We start from the raw sequence: 23,347 nt of genomic DNA on the forward strand, positions 1-23,347 counted from the left end.
GGATACCAATAAGAGCAAATAGCTATGGTTAAATTAACCCTATTTTGATGTTTTTTAAAGCTACTACACTCATATCTTTCTTTGAACTAATGTGCCTTTATTTTTCATTATAACTAAACTAAAACTCCATTATTAGGTCTTATGTTAAAGAGTTTCACAATGTAAGGAAAACAAAAATGGAATGTTTGTGGTATAAATGTATAAGTATTTAAAACACCTTATTCAAAATTGATTAGTAGTCTCTGATTACCAAAAATAAGGTTCATTCTGATAAAACAATACCATTTCTAATACTCAGTGAACAACTACAATATTCTGGGTACTGCATAGCAAACATAACATCTGTGGTATCTACATAAACAGTGACACATTTCTGAAACTCTGGAAGTGCTTATTTGCCACTATACCTGTAATGTCCAAATGAATCAGTTTGTTAGAATTCGTGATGCTCATAAGTGTTGTAAAGTTACTGTTGTTAAGAGAATCAATCACAAGAAGCAGCATAGCAGTGGTTAGGGTTATGAGCTCTGGAGACACTGTAATTTGAAATTCTGACTATGCCACTTAATCGTTTTAGGCCCTTAGGCAAGTTATTTAAATTCCTTGTGCCTCAGTTTTCTAATCTTTAACATGGAGAAAATAAAAGTAACTTAGTTATGAATTACTGTAAGTCTTAAATGAGTCATTCATGTAAAGTATTTAGAGTTACTGTTGGCATACTAAATTTTATTATATTACTATTGTTAGTATTATCCAATCAAACTTTTTAGAAAAGTTCAAACCAGGAAGAGTAATGCTGTAATTATTTATCTTAAACATATATGCTTACTTACAGACATATTCCTTTAGTGATTTTTTTCACATGAAAATGAAATAAAAACTGGTAGATAGATACATACCAAAACTTCCTATCATAAGTATTTTGTCTAGCAGGCTTCTCAGGAAAAGAAATTGTCTTTGACCTGTTAAACACCTTCTTAGAAAAATTTATTATGAGAAGAGGTCAAAATTTCATTTTAAGCCTGCCACAAAATAAATAGCTCCTGAAAAAAGCCAAGTAAATGATTTCTTTCTTGGTAGAGAAATTTATAGAAAAAAAAAAAAAGAAAGTGATAGCATAAAAGAATGTCTGATTAAAGATGTTAAGATACTATAAAGCTGGTTAAAGCTTACCATACTTTGAAATGACTGATTAACAGTTGTTAAGCTTGTCAAAGAAGCACAGTGTCTGGAAAGCCTTCCATATGCGTATGCTCTTTTGCACCTAAATCCACCTAAGACTGTCTGTCTCTGCTCCAACCTGGTCTGGGACACCATCATCCAAACTGGGCTCCTCATTTCTGTCTTGTCTCCCTCTTCATCTCTTCGTGGGGAAGTCACAAATTTACTCACACCATATTCAGTTGAGCAGAGAATGTGTAGTTTTTCTTTATTTCACTAAATCTGATCTCATTTCTCTGAATAGCCAAAAAACCCAAAAACTAGACTTAGAGCAGTCTGGTTTAGAACTTCCTCCTTGCCCTATCATTTAAACAGTGTCTTTAAAGTTAACTTGATGTCTCTGCGATTTCTTATTCTCTAGGAGCTGGCCCATTGAGTTGCTTTCCAATCAGTTTGGAAGGGGCAGTAGTTGCAGGCCTAGCAAGTGTTATTGTCTCCTGACATCTCTCTCAAGCCTAGAGCCAGCATCACATTTAAGTGCCTAGCTATATGTTATAAATTTATAAGTTTCATGAAAGGCTAGGAATAAGGAATCAGAAAGAGTATCTTTGAAGTCTTCTCCCTTACAACGTTCTTTTTACTAAAATCTGTCCCTTCTAGTGGAATAGTTGTTTTCAATTAAGGCATTGTTCTCTCCAGTTAATTATACAGGTCTTTGGAAAAGAAAGCACAAGAAGCTATTGTCACCCACTAACATTTTAGTATAAGTTGGACTTACTAGTCCTCTATCACGCCTGAAAACTTCAGCAAGAACTGCACAAGAATATATCACTTTCAGTATCAGTTGCAATATAGTTTTAGAGGGATGCTTAATAAAATTCTTTTGAATTTTGAAGGCATTTTTCTAATGGTGACATGTATATTCTTCATTTAAGGATATTAAAAAAGCTGATGAACAGATGGGACCAATGGCATATTCTACTGAAAAAAATACCAACTCGGTTTCTCTGTGCTCTATGAGTAACATCAAGTCAGACTTTACTGGCAAGTCTGAGGAATCCATCCAATATAAAGAGGTAATGGTTTAACAAATATCAACAAGTTTTACCCACATGTTCTCCAATTAATTTTCATTTAATTCTTATAATATTTAGAATATATGATAAAATATTACTTTAGCACTAAGTGTATAAAGCAAATCTTTCCCAAACTTCACTGTAGTATTACAGTAATGCTCTAAGAAAGAGGTCCTCAATAAGACTGCATTTATGTCACAGGTCATTTTGGAGGCAAGAAATCTCTTAAGAATGGGCTTTGCTCTTCTTTTTCTAGTTCCTTTAGACATAGCAGTATTTGGCTAGTGAAAATTAAGAGAATTCTAAAGAATACAGAGGTAGCAGACAAAAGTAGCAACCACTAGTGAGGTTGAAATAGAGACCCAAAGAAGAGCCCTGATTCTTCCCCAGCCAAGGTTGAGATTCATGCCTCACTTCAAAGGGCACAGCTTTTGTTCACTGGATGGCAGAGAAGTTGATAAGATACCTCACTGGTGGGGTTTGCTGGAAATCTGTCCTGTGGCATGCCAGAATCCCTAGGTGCCAGGAGAAGCTACAGGGCACTGTTGGAACCAGGAACTGGACAGGTTGCCCTATGCAAGAGTCAAGTACAGCCCCATGTGTAGTAAGGTGCATGCGTTAGTGACCTGGCTGAATCACAGGCCAGTGCTATCTGTGTCCCATGGTTAGGCCTCTCCTGGCCAAGCCAAGAGCTGGACAAAGCACTTGGTGGCCAAACACAAGAGAAAACTGCACTCAATTAACTCTGAAAAAAACTGTGCAAGCAGAGTAGCAGAGAGAAAAACTCATCCTGCAGGAGCCTTCCCATTAAGCCACCAGAAAGAAAAATTCCCCCCTGTAGTGTTTTTCCAGTACCCTCAACTGACACAGCTTGACATCTTACTATCTGATAAAGGAAAAATATTTATCAGGTAAAAGGGTGCATTTGGACCCAAAAGGTAATAAATCAGTAGCTAGGACAGAGGTGGTATTATTTTAAATAGGGGGAACAGCTAATATAAGGGCCTGGCGTTGGGGGTCACAGTGACTAAGAAGAAAGATGGGCAAAGAGTTGTGTGAGATACTCAGGGGCTGGATCAGGCAGCACCTTGCAGACCATAGTAAGATTTTGATCTTGTCTTTTAGATTCTTTCCTTACTCTGTCAGGAAGCCATCAGAGGTTTTTAACCAGTGGTCCATGACCCACAAGGAAAGTCTGGACGGAATTCAGAGGCAATTAACCTGAATTAGAAAAAATATCATAACTTTTTTTCCCACCTATCCTTGATGAAAAATTAATTTAATTATGAATATGAACAACAAACTACAGTATTATGACCAGGGCCTATAACGTCACCAATGAAAATCACAGAAATTTTGATATCTCATTACAGTTGTTATAGACATGTTAGAATATCTTTACACTCATCACTATTATATCTTGTTATTTAATATGCTAATAATGAAACACAACCATAACTGTATCACAACTTTAAATTTTTTGTTAAATATTTTGAATACTATATTTCAATTTATTTGTTTTCTTTGAGACCCATGGGTTATTTAGCACATTGTTATAAATCCTTCTGGTAAGGAGTCCTCAGATTTCATCAGTCTTCCAGAGGAGTCCCTGACACAAAGCAGGTTAAGAACTGTTGCATGAGAGGGTCTTATTCAGAAAAGTGCATGAACCAATCTGTTTGATTTGGCTGCTGTGTGGAGAATGGTGTTTGGGAACCAAGGCAGGGAAGAGATGACAGTGGTTAAGCAATGGACCTGATGGACCTGATTAAAGCTGTCCAATTAGAAATAAATTATAGATGGAGAAGCAACTAGGACAGGATATTGAGAAGCAGGACCCAGCAAAATTTAAATTTAGGTAGAAAAGCAGTCGCCAACAAAGGAATCTAGAGAATGGCTAGAAAATAAAAAGAAAGCCAGGAGAGTATGGTATCATAGAAGCCAACAAAGGAAAGTGTCACAAAAGAGGAAGAGATCATTTGTGTCAAATGCTATGAAAACCAGATGAAATTAGAGATTTCTGTTTTCAGCCAAGATAGGTTAACAGGAACCGGGTTTACCTTTCTGCTTGAAACACCTAAGAAACAGAACAAAATATGTGGAACAATTTTCTAACATTGGACATCGTGATCCCTGAGGAAAAAGAAACAAATGAAATAAATCTTATCACTGATCCAGGTTACTGTCTGGATAGTTTCCAAGCCTCAGAGCTAGAAGGGGAAACCCATGCAGAGCCCAGGAAGCCAAACTAGGCAGCATCCTTAGAACAAAGAACTAAAAGAAGAGAGTTTCTCAGAGTTCCAGAGATCTTCATAGGTTCTCCACTGAGTCTTCATCTGGGTACTGATCAGCACATTAAGAAAACTGCCGACAGCAGAGGAAAGATGTGCCGGAAAGGAGGAAAGAGAACAGTCCTTTCACAAAGGCTTACAAAGGGTCAGGAATAGTTCTTATTCTTTTAAGTTTTTATTTTAATTCCAGCTAGTTAGCATACAGTGTTATATTAGTTTCAGATGGACAGTATAGTAATTCTACACTTCTGTACATCACCCAGTGCTCATCATGATAAGTGCACTACTGAATCCCCATCACTTGTTTAACCAACCCCCGCCTCTGGTACCACCAGTTTAAAAGTAATTATTAGGGCACCAGGGTGGCTTCGTCGGTTAAGTGTCCAACTCTTGATTTCTTCTCAGGTCATGATCTCACAGTTTGTGAGTTTGAGCACTGACTGTGCACAGCCTGCTAGGGATTCTCTCTTGCTCTCTCTCTGCCCCTCTCCCACTCTCTCTCTCTCAAAATAAATAAATAAACTTAAAAAAAAAGTAGTTCTTATTAAACCAGCTCAAGTGAGCAGTCTCTAAATTCATGGGTCATTGAGTTGGATATTAAGGAATGTATTTCCTCAGAGTTTGGGGGAAAAGGGGGAATAGTCCCATACTAAACACAGCTATGAGCCCAACTAACAAAGCTTAAAAGCAAACCTCAAAGGGATCAAACTATTTCCAAGTAATTTAAATGTGTTCCAGTACAAAGCTCCATAATAAATATTTAAGAATTCAAAAATACCAGGGCACCTGGCTGGCTCAGTCAGTAGAGCATGCAACTCTTGATCTCGGCGTTGTAAGTTCAAGCCTCATGTTGGGTGCAGAGATTACTGAAAAAATAAAGTATTAAAAAAATGATAATTCAAACATACCCAAGAAGTAAAATTTATACTATTTGTCATCCAATCAAAAATTACCAGGCAAGTAAAGAAGCAAGAAAATAGTTCCCAAAATGAAGTAACTCAATCAATAGAAATAAACCCAGAAATGACACACTTGGTAGAATGAGTAGGAACATTAAACAGTTACTGTATTTCATATGTTCCCAAAGGAAGAGTAAAAAACATTTGAACAATGAAAATTTTTTCCAAATTTGGTGAGAACTAAAAACTACAGATCCAAAAAGCTTATTAAATTCCAAATACAAGAAATATAGGGTACACTATGCCAAGGCACATCATAACCAAATTGCTTAAAACCTGCAATAAGGAGAAAATTTTTAAGGCAGCCAGAGAATATCAGCATAACATGTGGAAGGGGAAAAAATAAGAAAATCACAGACTTCTTATTAGACACAATGCAAGCCAGAAGACAATAGAGTAGTATCTTGAAAGTACTAAAAAGAAAAAAATCAAAATGCTACACAGAAAAATATTTTTCAGAAATAAGACAATGTACAGAATTTTTCAGGAAAAAAAGGCTAAAGTAATTTATCACCACCAGACCTACAGTACTAGAAATGTTAAAAGAAGGCCTTCAAGCAGAAAGAAAGTGATACCACATGGAAATCTGAATCTACACAAAGGAATAAAAAATATTCAAAATAGTAATAAATGGACTAATATAATAATAGCTAGTAATGATTAATAATTTTTTTAAGTAGTCTCCATGCCCAATATGAGACTTGAATTCATGACCCTGAGTTCAAGAGTCACATGCTTGGGGCACCTGGGCGGCTCAGTCGGTTAAGCGTCCAACTCTTGATTTCGACTCAGGTCATAATCTCATGGTTTGTGGGACAGAGCCCTGTGTTGGCTCTGTGCAGACAGTGCAGACCTGCTTGGGATCCTCTCTCTCCCTCTCTCTCTGCCCCTCCCTCACTTGCATGCATGCACACGCACGCTCTCAAAATAAATAAACTTAAAAACAGGTCACATCCTTTACTGAATGAGCCAGCCAGGCACCCCAATAATACTTTTGTAAGTGTATTTCAAAAATAATTTACTTTTTTAAGAAAAAAATAACATTGCAGTATAGGGTTTATTACAGAAGTATAAGTAAAAATTTGTAAAAACAGTATCCAAAAGACTAGGAGGGAGAAATGGAAATATTCTATTTTAAGGCTCCTAAGTGGTATGTAATATTACTTGAAGATAGACTGTGATGTTAATAGTTGTCAAAGTATATTTCAAAGCAATAAACTATTACCAGGGATAAAGAGGGGTTTTTTTCATAATTATATTAAAGGATCAATATATAAAAGGACAAAAAGAGAATAAAAATTTATAGTTTTACCAGAGATTTCAATACTTCTCTTAAATATTGACGAAACAAGTAGACTAAAATTCAGCAGGGGTGTAGATGACTTTAACAGAACTCTCAACCAGCTTGAACTAATAGACATTTATGGAAGACTCCACCTATCAACAGAAGAATACACATTCTTCTCAAATGCGTCTGGCTCAGTTGGTAGAGCATGCGACTCTTGATCTTGGAATTGTAGGTTCAGGCTTCACGTTGGATGTAGAGATTACTTAAAAGTAAAATCTGAAGAGAAGAGAAGAGAGAAGAGGAGAGAAGAGAAGAGAAGGGATCAAGCACAGAAGTGGACTGAAAATCTTGAAATATTTGGAAGCTAAGCAACTCACTTCTAAATAATGCATGGATCAAAGAAGAAATCAAAAGAGAAATTCCAAAGTATTTTGAGCTGAATGAAAATGATGCCAAACATAATTAAAATGTACCCTATAATCCAGCAATTGTACTACTGGGTATTTACCCAAGGAATACAAAAATACTAATTCAAAGGAATATATGCACCCCAATGTTTATAGCTGCATTGTCTACAATTGCCAATTTATGAAAACACTGCAATTGTACATTAGTAAATGAATACTACTATGAATACATACATATACATACAATGGAATATGACTCCTCTATAAAAAAGAATGCAATCTGCCTTTTGCAATGTCACGGATGGAGCTAGAGACTATTATGCCAAGTAAAATAAGTCAGAGAAAGACAAATTCCTGTATGATTTAAGAAACAAAACAAATGAGTAAAGGGGTGGGGGGGAAGGAAAGCAAGATAAAGAAAGGCAAACCAAAAAACAGACTCTTAACTATAGAGAACAAAGTGATGGTTACCAGACAGGAGATGGATGGGAGGTGGATTAAATAGGTGATGGAGATTAAGGCATGCACTTGTCATGATGAGCACCAGGTGATGTATGGAAGTGTTGAGTCACTATAATGTACACCCGAAACTAATATTACACTCTATATTAACTAACTGAAATTTAAATAAAAACTTTAAAAAAATAAAAATAACTCCAGTTTAAAAAAAATGTGAGATGAGGCTTAAAGTATTACTGAGAAAGAAATTTATACATAAAAAGAAAGATCTCAAATTAATAAACTTACGCCTTAAGAAACTAGAAGGAAGAAGGTAATTATAAAGAAAAAAGTTGGGGCACCTGGGTGGCTCAGTTGGCTAAGCATCCCATTCTTGATCTCAGCTCAGATCATGATGTCATGGTCATGAGACTGAGCCCCAAGTCGGGCTCTGCTCTGAGCATAGAGTCTGTTTTGAATTTTCTCTCCCCCTCTTTCTGCCCCTCACCCCACTTGCATGTGCTCTCACTCTCTCTCTCTCAAAATAAATAAACTTTTTTTTTAATAAGAAAAAAAAATCAGTGAAATCCAAAACTGGTTATTTGAGAGCCTCAGTAAACTGAAAAACCACTGGACTGACTGAACAATTTAAGAAAGAAGATACAAATTACCAATATCAAGAATGAGCATGATAACATCACTACAAGTTCTACCTATATTAAAAGAATAATAGGGGTGTCTGGGTGGCTCAGTCATTTAAGCATCTGACTCTTGATTTCAGCTCAGGTCATGATCTAAGGGTGGTGAGAGTTCCTCTCTGATCATGGAGCCTGCTTAAGATTCTCTCTTTCCCATGGAGCCTGGGTGGCTCAGTTGGTTAAGTGTCCAACTTCAGCTCAGGTCATGATCTCACAGTCTGTGAGTTCAAGCCCTGCATTGGGCTCTGTGCTGACAGCTCAGAGCCTGGACCCTGCTTCAGATTCTGCCTCTGCCCCTCCCCTGTTCACACCTCTGTCTCTCTCTCTCTTTCTCTCAAAAGTAAATAAACATAAAAAAAATTAGAAAATAAAAGGAGAAAGATTCTCTTTCCCTCTCCTTCTGCCCCTCCCCAACTTACATGCATGTTCTCTCTCTCTCACATTCTCTCTCTCTCCCTCCTCTAAAGAATAAGATGATCTTGGGGCGCCTGGGTGGCGCAGTCGGTTAAGCGTCCGACTTCAGCCAGGTCACGATCTCGCGGTCCGGGAGTTCGAGCCCCGCGTCAGGCTCTGGGCTGATGGCTCAGAGCCTGGAGCCTGTTTCCGATTCTGTGTCTCCCTCTCTCTCTGCCCCTCCCCCGTTCATGCTCTGTCTCTCTCTGTCCCAAAAATAAATAAACGTTGAAAAAAAAAAAATTTAAAAAAAAAAAAAAAAGAATAAGATGATCTTATGAAAACATTTATGAAAATAAATCTTACAACTCAGATGAGATGGTCAAATTCTTTAAAAGACACAAACTACCAAAGCCCGCTCAAAAATAAATTAATAAGTTAATCTTATATCTATTAAAAAGAAATTAAATTTGTAGTGAAAACCTTTCCTTAAAGAAAACTTCAGGCCTAATTGTCTTAACTGGTGAATTCTACCAAACAGAAAATTGAAGAGACAAATATTCTATGAGACCAATCTTCTATGAGATTCTAAGAGATTCTCTCTTCTATGAGACCAATTCTATGAGACTAGTATTACTCTGGTATCAAAATTAGACAAAGATGTTACAAGAAAATAAGTTTATAGATAAATTTACTTCATGAACATAGATGGAAAACTTACTAACAAAATTTTAGGAAGTCTAATCAACAATGTATAAAAAGAATACTATATCATCACCAACTAGGATTTATCTAAAGAGTACAAGTATGGCCTAACATTAAGAAATTAATGTGATACTTCTTATTAAGAAAAAAATAATCATCTCAATCAATGTATAAAATTCAGTTGACAAAATGCACTGTCTATTCCTGATAACTCTCAGCAAACCAGGAATTAAAAGAAATTTTCTCAACCTGATAAAAGGCATAAACAACAAATCTATAGCTAACATCACTCTCAATAGTGAAGGAACTAAAATCAAGAACAAGGCAAGGATGTACACTCTCACCACTTCTATTCAACATTGTGCCACAAGTTCCAGCCTCTGCAATAAGGCCAGAAAATAAAAGGCATCCAAATAGGAAAGAAAGATAGAAAACTGTCTTTCTTCACAGACAACATGACTATCTATATAAATAATCCTATAGAATGCACCAAAAAGAAAGTACAAAAATCAAAAAATAGGAATTGAAATTTTAAAAATAATTTCATGTACAATATTGTCAAAAATATGAAATACTTAGGGATAAATTTGATAAAAGATTATAAGATCCATGCACTGAAATATATAAAATATTACTAAGAAAAATGAAAGGAGACCTAAATAAGTTGAGGAATATACTATGTACATAAATAAGAAGAGTCAATATCATTGAGGCATCTGTTCTCTCCAAATTGATCTATAGGTTCAAGGCAATACCAATCAATATTTCAGCAGGCTTTTTTGTAGAATTTGACAAACTGATTATAAATGAAAATTCAAAAGGATAAAATAATCAAAACAACTTTGAAAAAGAACAAAGTTGGAGAATTTGTACTACCTAATTCCAATTCTTAATATACAGCTATATTAAAATAGATCAATAGAGCGGAATAGAGTTAAGAAATAAACCCACACACAGATGGTTAATTGTATTTAGACAAAAGTACAGTAAAGGCAATTGAATAATTAATGTATGGTCTTTTCAAGAAATGATGCTATAGCTGTATCAACAATATACAAAATAATCATCTTCAATCCATGTCTCAGATCACAGATTAAAATTAACTCAAAATGGATTACAGAATTTACTATAAAACCTAAAATTCAAAAACTTCCATAAGAAAATCCAGTAGGAAAACCTTAGCAAAGATTTCCTAGATGCAACACCAGAAGCACAATTCATAAAAGAGAAAAAAAAACATATGATAAATTAGACTTCACCAAAATCAAGACCTTTGCTATTTGTAAAATGCTTTTAAGAGATGAAAAGATAGGCCATAATCTGAGAGAAAACATTTATAAGTCACATATCTAATAAAGGACTTGTGTCCAAAATATACAAAAACTCCCAAAGCACAATAATAAGAATACCAACAACCCAGTTGAAAAAATGGGCAAAAGGAGCACTTGGGTGGTTTAGTCAGTTGGGCGTCTGACTCTTGATTTCAGCTCTGGTCGTGATCCCAGGGTCATAGGATCGATCCCTGCATCAGGCTCCACATTAAGGCTTCGTGCTGAGTGTGGAGCCTGCTTGAGATTCTCTCTCTCTCCCGCTGCCCATCTCCCCTGCTCACTTTTTCCCTCTCTGGCTCTTAAAAAAAAATTAAAAAGAGAAAAGAAAAAGAAAAATGGGCAAAATATTTGAATAGACATTTTACCAAAGAAGATGTGCATATGGCAAACAAACACACAAAAAGATGCCAAACATCATTAGTAATTAGAGAAGTGCAAATTAAACTCATAATTGAGATATCATGACACACCATTACAATGGTGGAAACTAAAAAGACTGACTCTAGCAAGTGTTGGCAGTGATATGAAGCCAGAAGCATTCCATATTTTGCTAGTGGGAATACAAAATGGCAAACTCACTTTGGAAAACAGTTTGGCAATTTCTTAAAGAATTAAACATACATCTACTATCTGATCCAAGCATTCCTCTTCTAGGCATTTACCTGAAAGAAATTAAATCATGTGTCCACACAAAGTCTTGAATATGAATATTCATAGCAGTTTTACTTGTAATAGCCCCAAACTGGGAATGACCTAAATTCATATCAAGAGGTGACTGAATATATAAATTGTGGTATATTCATACAATGGAATACCATTCACCAATAAAAATAATGAAATGTTAATTTATTCAGTATTATGAATAAATCTCAAAGCAATTATGTTGAGCAAAAGAAGCCAGAGGAAAAAAGAATACATACTGTATGATTTCATTTATATAAAATTTTAGGAAATGAAAAATAATATGTAGTAACAGCATGTCCGTGATTATAGGAGAAGAGGGTTGGCAGCTGAGAGGTGTGGGAGAGGGGGATTACAAAAGGCTGTAGGAAACTTCTAGAGGTAGTGGATATGTTCATTATCTTGACTGTGGTAATGGTTTCATGGGTGTGTAGTTATGTCTAAACTTACCAAGTTCTACATTTTAAACATATACAGCCTGTTATATGAAGACTATAATAACTCATTATAGCTCTAAAATACATGAAATTAGGGGTCCCTAGGTGGCTCCTTTGGTTGAGCATCCAACTCTTGATCTTGGCTCTGGTCATGATCTTACAGTTTGTGGATTTGAGCCCCATGTTGGGCTCTGTAGTGACAGTGCAGAACCTCCTTGGGCTTCTCTCTCTCTCTCTGCCTCTCTGCCTCTCTGTCTGTCTGTCTGTCTGTCTCTCTCTCTGTCTTAAGATAAATAAATGAACTTATAAAAAATAAAATAAAATGTATGAAATTTAAAATTCTTTAGGAAGGTTTGTTTAACTTTTTAAAGCCCTTCTGTATCTCTTTACAAAATGCCTATAATTTCATATATTTTTATATCAGATTCTCTTAAAATATGTAATAACCTGTAACATATTTACATAACATAGAAACTCATGATCTTACTTTCATTTTGTTCTTATCTTTATTCTTTTCTATCTTTATAACATTATTTCAGTAACACTCATTTAACCTATTATTGTATATTTTTCAAAAGGTAAAAGATACATTATTCTGTAGGAGTGAGATAGCCCTCCTACATTTATTGTCTCTAATTTACTGGTATTATGTTCTGACACACACTAAGTCTTAGTTTCATTGCAAAACGAGGCAATTTTATAAAGAATTTGACAGAAAATCTGTGCTCAGTGCTTGACAGAGTTGGTATGCAACTTTTTAAATTTCTGTATATTCTGACGCACCTGGGGGGCTCAGTTGGGTAAGCATCCAACTTCAGCTCAGGTCATGATCTCACAGTTTATAAGTTCAAGCCCCCCATCAGGCTCTGTGCTGATAGCTGGAGCCTAGAGCCTGCTTCAAATTCTGTGTCTTCCTCTCTTTCTGCCTCTCCCCTGCTCACACTCTGTCTCTCTCTCTCAAAAATAAACATTAATTTTTTTTAATAAAAATTTTCAAAAAATAAAAAATGAAATACATTTCTGTATATTGGACAGTCACCTAACTGAAAAGTGAGGCTTTTTGTGATGATGATCTTCAGAAAACTTCAGAAAGGAAATAGATTATTCAGTAACCCAATATAATTGTGGTTTACCCATCCTAAAAATAGACCATAAATACCTTAGAACTTTAAAAGTTCTATTGTTCGAACAAAAGAGTTTACATTATAGTTGCCAGACTAAGATTAACACAAGAATTACAGACTATTTTATAATCATTCCCGAAGAATTCTCCTGTTATTAGGTTCACAAATGTCATTACTTCTAGAGTGAATGCCAAGAGACAATTTTAACATATGAAATGCCTAGGGACACCTGGGTGGCTCAGTCAGGTAATTGTCCAACTTCAGGTCAGGTCATGATCTCACGGTTCGTGAGTTCAAGTCCTGCATCGGGTTCTGCGCTGACAGCACAGCTTTAGATTCTCTATCTTCTTCTTTCTGCCCCTCCCCAATTTGTGCTCTCTCTCATTAGGTGTCTCAAAAATAAGTAAACATAAAAACATTTTTTTAATTAAAATAAAAAAAGAAATGCCTAGTAGTTTGCTGTCTACTTTCCTATTCAAAATAATTACTCACTACAAAACCGTAAGATATTTTAGATTTCTGAAATAAATCCACTATGCATGCTGGACAAGAGTAAGGAGAAATCATTATCATATTATTTATCCTCTGATCATTGTGACCGCTACCTCTCCACTGGGAGGGCTGACAGAATGGTTACTTGCATTGTGCTTTCTCTGTATAAAACCTAGGATTTTGCATCATATAATCCTTCTTCTGTAATAATACTGAGTTAAGTTTAATTCTAAAAACAATCCAAGAAGATAGGAAATGATATCATCCCCCTTGGAAAGATGAGGAAACTGAGGCTTGGTAAGTTTAAGTGATATGCTCAGATATTGCAGCATTTTATTTACAAATGGGAACCCCAAAACAAGCTTTAAATTAAGATATTAGATAAATGTTTCTGTCAATAAGTCATGAAACTAGAAAACTTTCAAGCTTGAAATGCTAGCTAGTAAAATTCTTGCTTTCTGTCTTGCTTCATTTCTACCTAGATTTTTGTCTTATCTTAGGGTATAATATTCCATCTAGTTTAACAGGAATAAAGAAAATATGACTGTCATTTCTTCAATGAGTCTTAGCTGTCAGAACTTGTGAGTTAATCTGTAATTTTTAAATGATAGTAACAGTGAAATACCAAAAGGATAAATTGCTCAGAGAGTCACTTTGGGATAAGATTCCTGTATGTGTTGAGGACATCAGGTAATATGGGTGGTGAAATTTTTCTAAGATATATTCTACTTTTACTCTTGTCTCCTAATTATATTTGATATTTTACATTATTGGTTCTGCTTAAGATTGGTTAACTTCTCTAGGTTCCATTACGCTCTCAAACTGAGGTTTTAACCAAAGTATTTTATTCATAGACAAGTCTTCCTGAAGTTTCTATGTTAAAAATTTTTAAGTTAAACAAGTCTGAATGGCTTTCTGTGGTCCTGGGGACATTGGCTTCTATTCTAAATGGAGCTGTTCATCCAGTATTTTCCATCATCTTTGCAAAAATCATAACTGTAAGTAAAGCTAATTTGCTAATATTTTTAACAATTTTAAACAAAGCATAGCCTGAGAGAACAGACCTGATGTACTTTGACTCAGCAATGGGGAAATTGGGACTTGTGGTGGGTCACCCATAGTGTGGGATCCATGATAGGAAGGTTAACTAATGTTCTCAGGGGATAAGCCAGCCTCTATTGTGAAGTCTTGGCTGGGCCTTGTTGACTGGGCAATCAGTAAAGAAATTACTTTGTTTTCTAATTTTGACTCCACTGCCGTATCAGCATTCCAAAGCACTGAAGCAATAAAATAGACAAAGACGACTACTCTTCTTTCAACTAGTCCAAACAATGGCCATTTTTTATTACCAGTCAGCTCACGAGGGAGAGGAAATAACAAGAGCTTGGGATTGTGCTGAGGGACTCAGGAGAGTTGCTGGATTCAAGGACTGAGCCACGTTAAGTCTTCAGTCCCAGATTTGCACAGCTATGCTGTGTCAACATAGATGCCAATATATGTATAATTACTAATTATAGGAACAATTTCTAGGGACATGTATAAAGACCTCACACTGCAGGTTAATACCTTAAATAAAATAATATTAAGAAACCTAAGTTATTAGCAGTTAATAGAAATAGTAATTCAAACAAACTGGTAGTTTCTTTGAAAATATACTGTGATAATCTCATTGTCTGATCTCATATTTACATAGCCTAAGTGAGAAAATTGACAGCAAATCATTTTTTTATCATATGTAATGAATGTAGTGAATAGAATAATGGTGCAGTTCTTTTCCCCAGGAAATGTATATATAATCTTTTCCTTATGTTGAAATTCAGTCAAAAATTCCTGATGGATAGACGTTTTAGTTTTTTCTCTTTCTTTTGTATTTTCTTCCAATAACCTGAATAAAAAATCTGTTTTTTCTCAGATGTTTGAAAATGATGATAAAACCACATTAAAGCATGATTCAGAGATTTATTCCATGATATTTGTCATTTTGGGTGTTATTTGCTTTGTCAGTTATTTCATTCAGGTAAGCTTTTAATGAATTAAACAAGTTTGAACATGAGTACTTTTTATGTCATCCTCTCTGAGTTGAAAATAACAACAAAATATAATAAAGTATAAATAAGTAAATATAGTAATTAACTGTTACAAAGAAATAGAAAAAAGAGTTAAGAATAAATATACCTTTCTTTTGTTTTCCAGGGATTATTTTATGGCAGAGCAGGGGAAATTTTAACCATGAGATTAAGACATTTGGCATTTAAAGCCATGTTATATCAGGTCAGTGTTTCATTTATCTTATTTTATTTAAAATGTGTTCTTAAATATTCTTGTAGTTTTTCAAGTCAATTTCTTCACATAATCTTTCCTTTGATCCTTTGAAAGCGTGCTTTTTGTGCTCCCATCAACACCTGACATTAGAATTCTTAGTTTATTTTTCTAATAGAAGCAAGTCCAAAATTGTTATGTTTGAAAATACAACTTACAGAAAACAATATTTAGAGTCCATTCCTTTTTCCTTGCGTTTATCTTGACAAATCTTTTTTTTTAAATGGATAATGTAGTGTACTAGGATCAGATTGAAAGACCAAATGAAAACTGAAAAGAAGAATTAAGAGCTACAGTATATTGGGGAACATCTTTTAAAAGGAGGAGTTAATTCCTCTAGTTATCATCCATGTGCACTGCTTAAGTTTCCTCACTCCCCACTTCTGAAAGCAGTCAGTCTCTCTGTCCTCATCAGAAGAGTCCTGAATTCAGGTAGCAGTCCAGCTGGCGGGTTGGCCTGCCATATATAGATGATCAGTCATACCTGTGAAATAACTAAAAATAGGTAGATCAAGTAGTAATCTTGAGAAGTGAGTCTTAGGGGCAAATGGCAGGAATGTCTCAGATTGGCACTTCTAAAATTCTTTCAGGAGGCTGAGATGTATTGGGTTCCCTGAAAGCCGGTAATCATTTGGAGCCCTTCATCATACTTTCTGTCACCAGAGCTCCCTGTGCAAGAGCAAATAGCTTCCTGCCAAGTTCATTTCTTGTCAGAAATAGAATTACTGTCACACCAGCTGAGTTGTCAAAACCAGTTTTTACCTCTTGTGACTTTTAGCAGTAGCGCTCAGAGGACTGCCGCGTAACAAAATGCCCAGGCCTTTGTGCTCTTGGGAAACTACAAGATACAAAATTCAACCCCACTAGTGCAAGGTTTCCCATAGCAACTTGATGCTCTGAAGAGGTTGATGCCTGACATTCTGGTCAAAGGCCTATCAGAGATAATTGGAGACTCTCCTTAAGCCAGAAAAAAATCTATTTGAGGGATTATAAAACCAGTGAATGCCTGCACAACTCACTCAAGCTAAATTTGTACTTTGATTTTTTTTTTTTACTTCTGAACATTTTATGTCTTTACCTCAAATCTTTGAAATAAGGTGGAATTTTAATTAGCTAATTAAAATTTCATACTTATTGACAGTTTCTGCTCATTTTTGTTTTTCTTTATGAGTTTATATGTTTCCATATTCAAGGAAATTTATTTTTAATTTCTAGGGATTTTCGACAGTGTTCTCTGAATGTCTGAATGTTTTGAACAAAAGAATATATAACTTAACCAAACATTACTTTGAACTGCCTTTCTAGAGATTCAGTGTGCTTTTGGTAGAAGAGTCTCAAGTCCAGCACCCAGTTTAACTAGTGGTTATTGTTAATCCAGTATCTTGATGGTTAATACTAGACATTAATCCTCTTCTTAATGTTAGTCATGTGAATAGCTGGATAGTAACACTCTAGGCTAAAGTAGCTTCTGCCCATAAGAAGCCCCCAGTTTTTAAGCCAAAAACTCTGGTCCTGCAAAAATACACACAAAGACACACACAGAAACTCTGCACTATTCATCAGATGTTATTATATTCCCCCATAAATTCAACTCAGCCCCTTCAGGCTGATTGTTTTCCCTCTGTATCCTTCAGCATTCTTTTTTGTTTCTTGTCTTAGCTTTCTTAAAATGGAGGGGGAACAATAGGATATTTGGCCTTTTCTTTATAAATATCTTCCCCATTTCAGTTTTGTCTATAGTAAGGGGTGCTCCCAATGTGCAGTTTAGCCTAACTCTTATTACCTGTGTTGTTGTCCTAAGGCTTTCTAAGGCTTAAAAAGCATGCTGAGACTTGTGTTGTTTTTATAACTAGTTTGGAACCTCATTTGAGGTAGAAGTATTTATGGAATCAGGTGTGGTCTTTTTATAGGTATAAAATCTGTATTTTATTTGATTAGTTGACATCCTTACACTTGAAAAGAATGTTCTAAGTGTTGCTGACTTCAATGGTTGTAAATAATTCATTGTTCAAAGCTAAATTTATATTTCCTAATGATAAATATTGACCTGTAGATCTGTTGGGTTTGTGAACAGATACGTATTTTTGCCTGTTTATCTTTACATTAGAATGGCTAAGGCTACTTTGGGGGGTCTTTAAATCATGAGATGATAGAATTAATGGTAAGCACTAAGGGATCTCAAAAAGCTACTTCCAAAAGCTTTTGAGGTATTAAGTCCTGACACAGGAGAAACAGGTAATGAAACTCAACTGTTAATGCTTCAGTTCAGTGGGAGATAGAACAGGATAGTTGAATAAAACCTCTGGCATTTGGTTGCATAGGTTCAAATCCTGGCCTTAGCACTTGCCAGCTATGTGGCCTTGGGCAAGTTATTTAATCTCTCAGTACCTCGGTTTCCTCATTTATAAAATATGGATATTCATAGTATCTACCTCATACAGTTATGATGATTGATTGAGAAAATACATACCAAATGTGTAGGCATCATAGTGTTATTGTATTTTTTACTTCTAGTGTATTACTGACAGGGAAAAAAATGGATTTACTACTATCAAAAAACCTGATAGCCTTACTTACAATCATTTTACCATCAGAAAAAGAGAAAGCAAGCCAAATTTTATTTGACACCAGCTATGTTCCAGAAACTCTTAAATGTTTTAGCACATATGGCATATGCTGGAATACAGTGCCTAGAGTACACAATACTGACTTGTTGGAAAGTAATTTTGGACATTTTGCTGATTGAAGATCAGATAATGACTAAGACTAGTCACATATATATACTATACCTAGTGTGTTATAGGAAGATACTCTAGAATCAAGAATGTAATATTCCATAATAAATTATCTTTCTACATTTTTACTTTATATTGTATCTAAAAATTCTTTGTGTGTTCCATACCGTGTTTAAATAAAGAAATAATTAGAAAATGTAAAGTTTATCTTAATTTTTTTTTAGTATAACAATAAAAAAAACAGGTAATGTCTTCCAGTTCAAGAATGCTATAGTTATTATCATTGCTGATGTATGTTCACAATATGTTAGGCTCATGAGTGGGGCTGTGTTTTCAAAGGGACAATTGGTAGTGCAGATTGTGATTTCTGTAGGATGCCCTTTTGGGCATCTTGGACCCTCAACTCTTTGGGACAGCTTCCCAATGCAAGGGCTTACAGAGTAGTGCTGTCATGCTGGGGTTGTGCCCACCCTTGCTCTTGTCATATTCCTCCATGGGAACTTTCTTCTCACATAACTGTATGATTAATGCACAGCCTTCTATCTGTTATGCTTCTTTTTCCTTAGTTGCCTGAAACATGTAACCTGGGTGTCAGGGCTCTGGCTGAGCTGTAAGCCAACAATTCTTTGGCTTTTCACTTACTAAAAATAAGTCATTTTTCAGAGACAGGCTCCATATGATTTTAATCCACAAGAGATCTAAGTGGTTTGAGTAAGTGGGAGGAAACATTCAATAGCTAATAAAAGGAAATCAGAATGCCTCAGGTTGAGAACTGCTAAGAAGTGCTATCTCTATTTGCTGTTGAAAATGAAATTGGCTATAATGTTATGCTTTTATTGCTTGTATTTTTGACCTATCTCCTTCAGATTGCATGCTTCTTGGCCACAGGGGTTTTACATCAGCCTCTTTGCCTCTTTAGCCTCTCGCAATGCCCAGTGGTTATAGGATCTCAGGAGTAATATGAAGTATCAGGGAAAATCTTGCCTAAGTGGGTCCTAAAGAGGAGATAGACTTTTTATCATTAATCAGTTTAGATAGAGAGCTTTGAAAATATTTCAAAATCATGTTGTGCACTACCTTTTTAAGTAGTCTGCTCTTCACTGAAATTACAACTTACTTAGTGGTTCAAAATGACCATTTTTGATGTTGATTATTATACAGTACTGTAGCATTGGTAATGGTTCCAAGATATTGGGCTTACATTCTTCATTTTGTATCTAAGTATAGATCTTTGTGAAGTAAGAAACAAAAGTCATTTGATCCATACTATTTATAAGAATTAAATACCTGTGAGTGAGGGAGAAGGTAAATGCCTTCTGACTTAGAGCAGAATCATAAATCAGAGAACAATCTTTTTGATAACAATGTTTGTTTTGTTTGTTTTGTCTTGTTTTTGATAACCGTATATTAATTCTCCTTTTTCTCTAGGATATTTCCTGGTTTGATGATAAGGAAAACAGCACAGGAGCCTTGACAACAATATTAGCCATGGATATAGCACAAATCCAAGGAGTATGTACATTGTTTTTATTTTTAAATGGAGTGTGTATTCTGTGTGTATGTGTACACATATACATACCTGTACACACACATGTCAGTGCGTATTTTTGAGCTATACTAAGATTACCCACATCTTTAAGGGGACCAGGCAAGTCTCAAGACTAACTGGGAGCTCTCAATAAAGGAAGAGGGAAACCTTTCAGTTCTGGATATTTTTAACAAAACAAAACAAAACAAAAAAAGATTTCATTGAATCACTACATTGTATACCTGAAACTAATAATAACATTGTATTTCAACTATATATATTCATATAAAAAATAGGAAAAAAGGGGGAAAAAAGATTTAGCAATTGTAATAGGATAACCAGAGGACTAAAGAAGATACTACAAATGAGTTAGAGAAAAGAGCTCTGAATTAAATAGTAAGACTAGAAAAAGTAACAAAATGAAAACACACACACACAATTTAGAAGTTTTAATAAAAGAAGAAAGTGTAGTTTTTCCTTCTAAGGGTAGATTTGTATTACCAAATAATAGAACAAGTTGGTTACAGTTAATATTCATGTGCATCCATAATGGTTTGCAAAACTAATGTTTTGATGTAGAAAGAGTTCAAGAGGAAAAGTGGCATCATCTTTTTTTTTTTTTTCTGAACTCTTTTTCATTATTTGGAAGACAATGCCCTAAATTTATTAGATAGAATTTAAATTTTAAAATAGGGGCGCCTGGGTGGCTCAGTCGGTTAATCACCTGGGTGGCTGAGGTCATGATCTCCTGGTTCATGGGTTCGAGCCCTGCATGGGGCCCTGTGTGACAGCGCAGAGCCTGGAGTCTGCTTCAGATTCTATGTCTCCCTCTCTCTCTGCCCCTCCCCTGCTCATTCTCTGTCGTTCTCTGTCTCTCAAAAATAAATAAACGTTAAAAAAAATTTTAATTTTTTTAAATAAGGCTAAGGAATCAATTTTACTCGCATAAGTGGAAAAAATCATGAATAATATTCACTTAATAGTTAAGTAAGGAGCGTAGCATTAATCTTACATAGCATAATAGAATGACAATTTCTATGTTTAGGAATTATAGGGTTCACATATTAGGCAGAAATATCCCTATAATTCCAGTTGAATCCCCATTCCACAAAATTTGCCATTTTTTTCTTTTTCTTTACTGTGCTCTTTTTTTCTTACTATCTATCATTCAACATTTTTACAATCCCAGTGAAATTCTGCTAGCAGCCATATTTTATATATATTATATCATCTCTTTTAGCAAGTATTTGCTTCAGCCAAAAGAACAAATTAGAACTGAAAGACCAACATTACTTTCCTTACATTCATTAGTTGTTTTTAACAAATAGTGTTGTCTTTCATTGAGAAAAATTAATGAAAACATTTGTCAGCCTGATTGCTTACAAGCATCTGACTCATTCTGTTTGATCACTGGAAACTTTCTTGTTCCAATTTGTAAATGTTGGTCTCATAATAATTTCTGGGCAAGTAAGACCATTTGCATTGAATAAAAAGTAATAGCTAAAGAATAAATGATTGAATTACTGATGGCAGATTTTAAAGCTGTTGAATTTAGAAAGCAGAATAAGAAAAGAAGTTTTGTAAGAGTAAGTCTCTGTCTACTACCATGTAATTAATTCACACAAACACTTGCTTTGCAATATAAAGGTAGGTTCATATCTAACTTGAATGGATACTCTTTCTGCAGAAGGAAGAATTATTTACCAATCCTGTTTATCTACTATGTATTTTCTCACAAACACACACTAGACTAGAGATGAATTAGGAAATAATTATTCGGGGTCATATTTCCTATTGTATCAATTTAAGGCATATTCCATTTCAGTTTCTTCATCATGTAATTTCAGTTAAATTTTATTTTATCATACATATTAGCATAAGTGTCCACAAACTAGCTCCTTAATAATAGTAAATATTATTTTGTAACCTTTACTAATGGCCAAAAATATATACACCCTTAGCCATTTTTAGAAACTCTGGTACTTTGAGAGTCATGAGAAAAACATGTTAGTAAAATAAAGTCATGGAACAACATGATTCCTGAAATAGTTTACTGAATACAACCAATTTAACTGATATTATTTCAGCCCAAGGTTATGGCTTATTGCCATACATCTGTCAACAGACTATTTTCTGTGTAACATATAGTGTTATTAAAGGTACAAAGCCATTTTAGATTCCTTGGGAATCTAGGTTCCACAAAATTACAAGGTATTATTTCTGTATATTTTAGCAACCCCTTTTCATCACCCAAAAGTGTTACCTCATTTTTGTCCACAAGAAAGTGTGTTATTCATGCCACAATGTGCACTTGATATACCACTGACAGATACAATGTTAGTTCCAAGAATTCTTCTCATCAGAACTATAATTATATAGCCCCAAGAAATCATAAAAACTTCATTTATTAATTCCAAGAACCAGATGAATTGATTAGGTAGAACTAGAATATCATTCCCTGGACAGGGGTGACCTCATTTCCTGATTTAACTTTTTGACATAGGAAGTATATAAAAACAGTTTGATATTTTTTGTGATTCAAAAAATGTTAGCAATCATCAAAATGACTTTACCATAGTATAACATTGGCAAGTAATTGTTGTTTTGCCTTACCATTCTAGGTTGAATTCATTAAGAAACATTACCAAGTCTACAGCAAAAGCTAATATCCAAAGCCAGAGTGGTTAAAGGTAGTTCTTGTAAAGGAAAATTTCAGTCTCAACCCTGAACTCAAAATATTTCAGTGAAACCTTATCATTGCTAAACCCTCAAACTGTTGTGTGGTAAGACAAGTCAAGATATTCATCTTCCATATTTCACAAAAATAGAAATAAAAATAGTTAAATCTATAAGAGTAAATGAACTTCACCATTGACCATACTGGTCCAATAAAGTGTGATTTTATTTTCCACAAAATACCTGCTGATAAACAATACAGGAAATAAACTTAGGCTTTAAACATCTTACATTTTCACAGTTTGTAAATTTGTCCAACTAAGCTTTTTTTTCTACTCTATAAATCTTACCACCATCAATTGTAATATATCTTAGTAGATTCCACTTCAGTTTATACTGACTTCATTTTTTCTTAACTTCTTTGAAAATATTATCACCTATAGTTGCTCCACACAGACCATTCATAGTAACAAATTTTTTAGTCACTTCAAACTCAGCATTGGCTCCTGATTTACCAGTACCAGTACCAGTAACATATGTCAACTCATCAAGAGCCAGGGAAAACTATTCAAAAAAGCTACCTGGTTTTTTATTGCTGTTGGTGTTGC

The 23,347-nt window shown here is 34.8% G+C and overlaps 1 protein-coding gene across 1 annotated transcript in view; it reads left to right on the forward strand.

Moving 5' to 3' along the window:
- The window catches only part of ABCB5 (ATP binding cassette subfamily B member 5), a 112,952-nt gene that overhangs the window by 51,935 nt on the left and 37,670 nt on the right, over positions 1 to 23,347 (forward strand). The window contains exons 15-19 of the mRNA XM_047096409.1: positions 2,097 to 2,237; positions 14,336 to 14,479; positions 15,394 to 15,498; positions 15,675 to 15,752; positions 19,964 to 20,047. Coding sequence (XP_046952365.1) covers positions 2,097 to 2,237; positions 14,336 to 14,479; positions 15,394 to 15,498; positions 15,675 to 15,752; positions 19,964 to 20,047 — 552 coding nt within the window. The remainder of the gene's footprint in view (positions 1 to 2,096; positions 2,238 to 14,335; positions 14,480 to 15,393; positions 15,499 to 15,674; positions 15,753 to 19,963; positions 20,048 to 23,347) is intronic.

This window comes from Lynx rufus, unplaced genomic scaffold (genome assembly GCF_022079265.1).
Source record: "Lynx rufus isolate CCGP_SWC_20201006 ecotype Redwood Valley unplaced genomic scaffold, mLynRuf1.p SCAF_4, whole genome shotgun sequence".
Taxonomy (NCBI): Eukaryota; Metazoa; Chordata; class Mammalia; order Carnivora; family Felidae; genus Lynx; species Lynx rufus.